Genomic DNA, 10,000 nt, shown 5'->3' on the forward strand with positions numbered 1-10,000 from the left:
TCATAGAATGTAATTTTCAACTTCCTCTCTGGATATGAAACAAGGAAATCATATATGTATACTCTCTCTCTCTCTCTCTCTCTCTCTCTCTCTCTCTCTCTCTCTCTCTCTCTCTCTCTCTCTCTCTCTCTCTCTCTCTCTCTCTCTCTCTCTCTCTCTCTCTCCCTCTCCCTCCCTCCCTCCCTCCCTCTCCCTCTCCTTTCCCCCTCACTCTCTCCCTCTCTCCCTCTCCCTCTCCCTCTCCCTCTCCCTCTCCCTCTCCCTCTCCCTCTCCCTCTCCCTCTTCCCTCAATTTCATGTTTCTTATGCATTTGTTAGATACAGACCTGTCCTATTCAAAGTTCATTCCTCAGCATTGCCATGTAGCCTGACATTTTTGACCTGTGCATCTGAAAACACATGCTCATATAAGTAAGGGAATGTATTTTAGATGCGAGAGTTGAAGCTGGCAGGTCACACATTGCTTAATGGTGAATGTGGTGGAAGTAGACTTTGCAGTCCTCACTATTATATGTCTTTTTCCTGTGTACAGTATCTATCAGTGCTGTGATCCATTCATAGCCTGACATTCTTTTGGTTTTCATGAAGTCATTGAACATGAGACAATACCTGTTTTGTTATTAAATACCATCATAAATATATTAAGAACGTAAAGAGTGGTTGAACTGCTAAAAAGGAAGTTTTCAAGATTTATCCTTGCTTTATCCCTGAATTCTTATCAGTATGAATACTTTCTTTTCTTCGTGTAATTGCTTTTTTCAAGCTGATTTTAATTTTGTGTGGGAAAGGAAAAGTGTATCTCCCAAAATGAGTGTTGACTATCTTTATTGCATAGAGAGGTATTATAGAAAGGGCAAGATAATTGTGTGCAAAATCGTATTTGTGATAGGCACTTTCAGTTTTTACTATTATTCAGTCCAAGTTTGTCAAAAGTTCAGTAGATAACAAGACAAACTTTTACTATTTTTCTTCACACAAGTATTTATTAAAAAAAAAAAAGCAAGGAACCAGATGAGCTAGGGTATTCTAGGCTTGAATTACCTTATAACTACATATGTATGGTCTGTATATTGCATTACTTACTAATATATTATGGTGGGTATTGATATTTACAAGAGACCAAATTTGTATTATTTTTAAGAATTTGTATGGTTTTAAACTAGGAATGAGCTTAAACCAAGGCTCTTTTGGTCGGCTTATATAATATACATCAAAATTTACCCTGCCTTGATGAGCAATCCTTACAACCGTCCCTAAATCGTCAATATACCTAAGTTGCAAAATATTCTCTTTTAGAAATTTATACATTTATTTATTTTTTAGGTATATGAATTAGAATCTTTGAATTTTTACTCAATTTTATAGAGAATACAATGAAATATTACTTTTATGATAAGATTATAAACCTCCATACTATGAATACTATTGTAAAATGAAGTGGGTTTGTTATCACTTAGTTCCCAGTATTCATTAATAGGTTGCGTTAAACTAATTTGGGGGAAAATACAATTTTTGTATTTTTTTTTGGCAAATTATCTCAGTAACTGCACCATAGTATTCCTAATGAAATATGGACAGGGGAGGTTCAGAATTATTGCTAAAAGGGGAGTTTGCATATGTTTACTGCTTCAAAGTTTCCCCCCTTCTTCTAAGAATAAATGCAGACAGCCATATAATTAGGCAATCTCTCTCTCTCTCTCTCTCTCTCTCTCTCTCTCTCTCTCTCTCTCTCTCTCTCTCTCTCTCTCTCTCTCTCTCTCTCTCTCTCTCTCTCTCTCTCTCTCTCTCCTCCTCCCTCCCTCCCTTCCTCCCTTCCTCTCCCTTCCTCCCTTCCTCTCCCCTCCTTCTCCCTCTCCCTCCTTCTCTCTCTCTCTCTCTCTCTCTCTCTCTCTCCTTCTCTTTCTCTCTCTCTCTCTCTCTCTCTCTCTCTCTCTCTCTCTCTCTCTCTCTCTCTCTCTCCCTCTCTCTCTCTCTCTCTCTCTCTCTCTCTCTCTCTCTCTCTCTCTCTCTCTCTCTCTCTCTCTCTCTCTCTCTCTCTCTCTCTCTCTCTCTCTCTCTCTCTCTCTCTCTCTTCCTGCGTCCCTCTCTCTCCCTCTCTCTCATCCTCTCTCCCCCTCCCCCTTATCTCTCTCCCCCATTATCTTTTTTTTCTTTATCTGTTTTTCCCATTCTCTCTTTCTCCCTTCTTTCTCTTCACCCCCTCTTCACTTCATGCTTCCTCTGCCTGTATAGGAAGTACATAGATAATTGCTGATAATGGGATTATTGTTATCATTTGATTTTTTTTTTTTTATTATTATTATTATTTTGTGGATGTATGTATGTTACCAACTTTGATAATGCATATAAAAGCTTACTTAAACTGTTTTCCAGATGAGGAATGAGGAAAGCAAAATTTCCAATGATGACATGATGAGGTGCTGGGTATTAGTCCTCTTTAGAGAACATGGAACTTGCTGGAACTTGGTGTTGTTAGATTGACTCTGATCTTGATTAGTTCTGAAGTGTGTGAATGGATAAATGTATGAATGGAGTTGCAGTTGCATGTGTAGGAGTTTTTATTGGATCAAATGGTAATGGACTGTTGGTATTTCTTGTAGTTGTGATGGAAATTGGGGTATTACCATTTGGGTGTTGACTGCGAATATATAATCTATGCTCCTGACAGTATTAAGAAATGTAGAAAGTTTGTATTTTGTATTTCTTTCCAAGGTTTGTCAAACAGAGACATGGAAATAATTTTTGGCATGCCATTTTTATTTTCAAATTTCTCTTCACTTAGATTGGCTTTTTGTGTACTTTGAAACTTAAGCTGCCTAGTATATTTATAAGTAGTGATTTCCTTAAGTTTAAGTTGAATGTATTTTACCCCTTTGTCACAGGACCAGATTACTAGATTGAAATTTGCGAGTATTTATAGTGGATTCTTTGTATAGTATAATGGATTTAAGAAAATAGAAATACTACTATTGGAAGACTATAATTTAGACTGAACATAGTCTTTGATAAGAACATTGCCAGGTATGTACCTTATTCTAACAAACAATCAATTGAAAATCAGCGAGCCTTGAGATCCTTGTAAGAAAGACCTGCGAACAGTTGGCTGAGTGGGGGCATTTGGCAGCAGCACTTTGAAGGGCCCAGGTTAATGCCATCTTTTGCTCTGTTCCAGATGCCCCCGCTCGCCAAAGGTGGCGCTGCATGCAACCCCGCCTCTGTCCGTTTTGCTGGAAAACTTTCAGTAACTCGTTTAACCTGAAACAACACATAGTGAACGTGCACACAGTAGGGGAGGGGATTGAGTGTGAGATGTGCCACAAGGTTGTCAAGAACAAGTGGTACTTGCGCAAACATCATGTGACTGCACATGGTGCTCCCCTCCGACGCTCCAAAGGCAGTGCTGACTCCAAGTCTGTCAACACTATGGCAAATCAACTGCCTAGCAAGGATTTGGCCAACGACTTAAGCCTAGCGCTAGCACCCACCAGCCATCAAACGGAGACAACCCAGCCACAAGAGGTCTTCACAAAGAAACAAATGGATCGCATGTGCTGAATTGCCCCTCCTTAATTTCTATAGTATGTTCTGCAGTTGAAGATTGAAATGATATACAGATGATTCAAATGGGTATAAATACTGGTCTCGTAAAACGAGATGAAACATCTGTTACAGAAAAATGTCCTGTCAGTTACATTTGGGCTATGATACAAGACAACAACAGGTGGACATGGACAAAATTCTTGGGATGTGGACTCCTAAAAATACATAGATCTTTCCTTTTTTTTTTTTTTTTTTTCTTTTTTTTGTTAACTGTTTTTATTTGTTTATTTATTTGATATAATTTTTTGAGATCTGACACCCAACATTAATAAATGGTCCTCAATGACATGAGCTTCCCCAAGTTGTCCCGTAAATAACAAGTAGCATGTAGCCAGACTCTACTAAGCATGACCCTGTCCAAGTAGTGTTCTTGTAGACTCTCAATAGTTACTGACAATCTCTTCAGTCCTTTACCCAATCTATGGAAGGTTGAGTAGGCTCCTTCCTCATCATAACTTATTAATTGGCTAGATTTAAAATTAATTTGCTAAGATAGTATTTCATTGGCTAAAATTATTAATGTCACTTTCAGGAGGTTAATTGGCAGAAATGTGGGGCATTCATGGTAAGGAATGAATTAACCATGGGTTAGAGGCTAGAAAAGAAAGCCTTCTGATTTAAATTCAAACAAAACTCCATTTGTCCACCTGTCGTTCCCCTGATCAGAGAATCCTGATAGCTATAACTCCCTTAAGTAAGCTAAGTGGACTTGGATGTCCCCAGAGACAGCCATACTGAGAGGACATTTCTTCTTCCCTTGCAGACGCTGAATATCTGGTGCGGACATGCGTTCCCAAGCTTTGGAACAGCCGTCAGCCAGGCATCTGTCCCATATGTAACCGCGTCTTCAGCAACAAATTCAATCTGAAACAGCACATTATCAATATTCACACCAAGGGCGAGGGGGTGGAGTGCGACTTGTGCCACAAAAAATGCAAAAACAAGTGGTACTTGCGTCGCCATCAGGTGACTCATCACGGGGCGCCTCTTAAACGAAACCGCAACTACACCATGGAGCAGTACGTCAATGATGAAAATGATCAGGGAACCAAGGACACTACGTCCGAGTAAGAACCCCACCTGATCTCTGTGTGTGTTAGGCTGCAGGAGGATTCAGGCCCTACTGCTCTAACTCAGCAGAAACATATCAAGAAGTGTATCTTGGTTGGCTATTTTGAAGCATCTAATCCAAAGTTGTTATGTCTGTTGAGTAACAGATTGTTCAAGGGTAATGTTTTCACCCTAACACGGCTTATAAATAGCTGGACCAAGTACACAACCCCCAAAGAGGCTGATCATTTGTAACTTAGATTTTCAGCTATTTTAAGCTGACCAAGTCTTTGCAATGCCCTCAGTTTTCATTCTCAGGCATAAAGTAATAACATAAGTGCTCAACTTTACAGTATATATAGTTAGAAAGGTACATAAGTGTCACAGCTTTGGATGGCATACAAGGAGAATAGCCCATATGAGTATTGAGTATTGGTAATGTGTTGGTTCATGGTGAGTGGATGGTTGGTGTTTCCAGTGTGTCTGTAATGAATATGTGGACCTTTTACCACTTCTTAGACTAATTAACTAAGTTGTTAGGGAATCAGTGCAGCTCCTTTGTCAGTAGAAAAGCTACAGGAAGCAAGCTGCATTTGATTACCTTGAAACAGATGCTTTACAATGAACCTCTTTTATTTTCTCGAAACCAGTATAACTGGGAAGAATTTTGTACCCCTGTATTTCCTCTTGTACCTAATTTGTGCCAAAAAGAAAATTAACTTTCTTCTCTTCCATTAGCTAATGATCAGGAAATAAGTAACACTTATCAATATTTGGAAGCATTGGGCAATCAGTATCTTTTACTTCCAAGAAATTTGTGCAAGTTTGAGATGATGTGATGTCAGGGACACCTGCTTTTTGAGACTTAGATTATGCAGACTCCTAAAGTGTACAAACAAAGTAGAAAATCACATTATCTCCAGTGCAAAGATTCTGTGCCACTTAATTCATAACTTCTATGTCTTCCAAAGGCTACGACAATACCTAACCAGTATGTTCATGTGTATGACTATAGAGGTAGCTGTTGTTTGTGAGATTTTGAAATACCTCAACAAATTAATCAAGTGGTTGTTAGTGTTCAGTGGGATTACCCCCAGCAAAAGTATTGCTCTTCTCAAAGTCCAGCTAGCCAACGCTTCTCTTCCTGTATTTTGGCAATCTTGGCATAGTCACAGGTGGTGTCTATGTGCTGAAACATGCATTGTTTGGTTATAGAAGCATTTGCTTTATTTGTAATTATTTTATTTATTTTTTTTTTTCTGAACTGAATCCAAAATGAACTATATGTAGGCACATAGGCATTAACACATTTTTGTACTCACTTTCAGTAATCGGTGAGAATCCATAAACAAAGTATTGGTACATAGTAACAAAGACAAAAGTACTACCTACCTCCCTCCCTTTTCTTCGGCGCTACCTCCAGTTTCTCTCCAGTTACATATATATTTACTCACATGCAGGTTGTATTTTGGTAGATTGTCATTATCTGCAGAGATATAATCATGACTAGGGAGCACATTATTTTTTATTATTCTATATATACATATATATATATATTTGTATTGCAGACAGTGTTTTATAGGTAAAGTCTTGTTATAATTTAAAAGTTGTTTAAAAGACCATATATTCAATGATGACTATGCCAGTGCCAATTGTAACAACCATGACAGTATATATTTCCGTTGGTTATTTGATCTGAGGATAGTGACAGCAGAAGGAGCAGAGTTCTGTGAGCATTTCCATGACAGGTAGATATTAATGTTCAACGGGTATAGCCTAATGCTATGCTGTGTTGATGGAAGTTGTTAAGTGATAAAAGCATACCTCCTCTGAGAGAGTTTAGTTGTAAAGTCACCGTGATGGGGAGGTACTGGTTGTGTTCAAGAAATGTTTTCTGGATCATGTTGGTAAGTGATGCTGTTTGCTCATAACTAATTGGACAATCCAGTATATTTTTAATCAGTTTAACGGCTTTATCATAAGTTCTCCAAATTTTAAGAGTTTTTTGAACACAATCATTGACAATAAGCTCTCTTGAATCAGAGACATTCCATATGGAATGAAATCATGTGATGAACAATCAGTGAGGACGAGGCTTGTACAGCGATATGCATGAGACGCTCACACCCAGTGTTACCCATTGCTCAAAACCCCTTCCCCCTTCCTCACTGTGTCTCTTGTTTCCATATCAGCAAGTATGACTACCTCTTTGAGCGACAACTTTATTTTGTAAGACATATTCCTTCTTTTTCCCCACTCCCCCTTTTTTTTATGTTTGTATTTTATACTCTTATTGTTAAGAGTAACATATACCCAGTGTAAATGGGAATCAACCATCTGAGGTCAGAAAAGTTGACAGTCAGATCATTGGTTTCATGAACATCAGTTTTTTTCAAGAATTGAATAATTTTAGATAATACTCAAAGTAAGTAACAGAATGAAATTATAGAAATTAATATTTTTCTCAGTTGCTTGGATGGTTTAAAACCTCCAACCAAACAACACAGGGTTATATTTGGCTGTTCAAGGAGGCGTCTAAGACTGCCTGCAAGGTGCAGCCCATATATAGTAATGTCCTCTTATACTGGAGAATTATGATGTACTTAATAAGGCTGAAGGAGATGGTCATGCTTGCCATTTAGTAATATACAAGATTTCAGAAAAAAGGTTTGGTTGGAAACTATTTTTGTGATTCCCTTTATTTTTCATATATGTAATTTATTAAAAATTTTGGATACAAAGATGTATCCACTTTTTGTGCCAATTTGTGTATATTGTGTCTAGTGTATGTGTAATGTTAAAGATTTCTTATGTGTGGTGTATGGTACTTACATTGATAAAAGGTTTAAGGTGGAGTAAGTGGTAAGGATTTATGTATAAATGGATTACATTCAATTACAGTGTATTTTTAGTATGAAGTTAAGTTATATTTATTTCTATTTTTTTGGTATATGTTGTCCTTATTATCTTTATTTGAAACCATGTCCTTATAGTGATGTAGTTTGTTAATGTAGGTTAATGATATTTGGAGGTCTTTTTGAAGCATCAAAAATTGTCTTTTCTTTTTATCAACAGAACAATTAACATTATAATGTGCAATTTGTTCCATAGTGCAGATTTTTACATATCATTTTTGGAGAGATCTCCACTTTTAAGGAAATGTGAGTGCATTATGCTAAGGAATGTTTAATAGTTTTTTCTGCACCTGTTAAATCCATGTTCATTGCCTACTTTTTGTTATCCAAGGAATATATTGGAGCCACCATTTGATTAAGTCCCACACAATTAGAGCCTTTCCAGATGTTTATAGAAAAGAATGCGATCAAACTTGGAAGCTCTCATTTGTTAAGGTCTATCTGTATGAAATGGAAATGTCTCCCATATTGACTTGGGCCCACTGTTATGACCCCACACCCTTGCTAGTTGTGACGCATAGTGCTAGCCGACCAGTTGTTGCCCAGCCCCAGAACAGTTGTGCTTAACTTAAGGACAGTAGCCATGCTCCAGAAGAATGAGATGTTTGCACTCTAAGTCTGCTCAGGGCCTTAGTCTAAGGTTCTTGGATGTGAAATGACACCTTATACATCTGCCGAGAATTGCTTAGAGTTGAAAGTATCTCATGCTCTCTGAATGCACCCAGTATCTATGGTATGGTAGAAATCAAAGTATGGCAATTTTATGTATTTGCCTTTTGAGAAGTTCTGATACCTTTCTCCTAAGGCATATATAGGGTGGTCATGCTGCTCACTACCTACCATTTTAGCTATAAGTCAAATATTGAATCCTTCATCAAAGCCCATACCAAATCAATCAGGTTGCTCATCAGGTTGTTATACCCAAGCCGGGGTAGGAGGGAGCTGAATACAGCAGGAGACATGATGTTCTGTCTTTGCACACAACAAACAAGAGTGGTAATTGAAGTGTTTTGTTTCTCATAGATTACTATTAAGAAAATAATAGGTGATGATACTGACACTGCAGTTACCCGTTGTTATGTGCAGAAGAAATGTGTCAACATATGTTTCCTGTAGTGGGAGGAATAGACAAGTTGAACAAAGACTGATTCAGCCTCGTTTTGGTGTTGTCCAAGTGCCTTCGTCAGATGAACTTTCCGAGAGATTAGCATATTAGTGGATGTTAATTTTAGTATACAGACTGATTATCCACTATAATATATATCATATTTTAACCCCATCCCATGACTAAACTAAGTACAACTATTGATATTTGTTACAAATCCAGGGTATGTATGGGTGCTTGACTCGGCTAATCATGTTGACTGTTTTAAAAGACGGAAATGAAGTTACTTGGATGAGATGCATTATGTCATGAATGTGAAACTTAAAAAGAGATAATAAGGGCTATTATCAGCCTCCCCATGAATCCTTAGCTCCCTTCTCTCCGGCCTCTGTAACTCTCAACTCACCTCACAAACCAGGGAATAGTGCCTCTTCGGAGGTGCAACATAGCCACAGCAAATTTTTACAGGTCCTATTACAGGTTACCAAAGTGATGTAATGGGTTAACACTAACAAGGGATGGAGAGAAAGTAACCAATATAGTTTTTAAATATCCAGTTATATTTTCTCCCAACTTTGTTTTATATTTTTTGTAAACGGGAGATATCTTACCACAGTTATTTGGCTCTCCAGCCCTTGTTGCCCACTATATCATGTGTACAGGTTTTTTATTTTCAGAGTCTATATTTCTCAGATGTGTATCATTACTGTAATTATGTTTATTGATATTTATAAAGACATATTTCTCATCTGTGTACGTAAGGCTCGCTGCAGGGAGACAGAACCCAGCTATCTGAATCCGTGATCCGTGAGCCTTAATTCATGCACGTTACAATGTACAGATCATCCAAGTCAGTTTTTGTAAAGCAATAGCATGTGTCAGGTAAATTTGGTTCACAAAGTTGATCCGTGTTCCATATGTCTGATGATAAGTTCTGCAAGTTAGGTGATGTTAGGAAAAGAATGTATCAGGTCAGTCAGGATCACGGAGCTCAAGAGTACGGATAGAACCCTGCTGCGGCTTGCCCATGTAAAGCTGGCTATCCATAGTACAAACTGATATAACACTGTGCTACAAGCTTGGCTCCATGCAATTGCTACATTTGGACCTCTTTCTGATAGTTTTTTTCTTTTTTTTTATCTTTATTTTGTGATGGATGCTGATGTGTCGGCGTTTTGTGTCAAGAGTGAAAAGGACACATCTCTAAATAGCTATGTAAGGTCAAGGGTCAAAGTTCATCATGAAGGAGGCCATATGCATTGCCTGTGCTATTATTCAGGGAATTGATGACACATATTTATGGTGTTCAACTCTTGTGGGATACTCCTCT

The 10,000-nt window shown here is 37.9% G+C and overlaps 1 protein-coding gene across 1 annotated transcript in view; it reads left to right on the forward strand.

Moving 5' to 3' along the window:
* Positions 1–5,365, forward strand: part of LOC138863779 (broad-complex core protein isoforms 1/2/3/4/5-like) — a gene marked incomplete in the record, with an annotated part of 26,392 nt that extends 21,027 nt beyond the window's left edge. Inside the window, 2 exon segments of the mRNA XM_070128650.1 lie at positions 3,173–3,578; positions 4,364–5,365. Of these exon segments, the coding sequence (XP_069984751.1) occupies positions 3,173–3,555 (383 nt within the window).
* Between the last annotated feature and the right edge of the window lie 4,635 nt (positions 5,366–10,000).

Source organism: Penaeus vannamei, chromosome 2 (assembly GCF_042767895.1).
Source record: "Penaeus vannamei isolate JL-2024 chromosome 2, ASM4276789v1, whole genome shotgun sequence".
Taxonomy (NCBI): domain Eukaryota; kingdom Metazoa; phylum Arthropoda; class Malacostraca; order Decapoda; family Penaeidae; genus Penaeus; species Penaeus vannamei.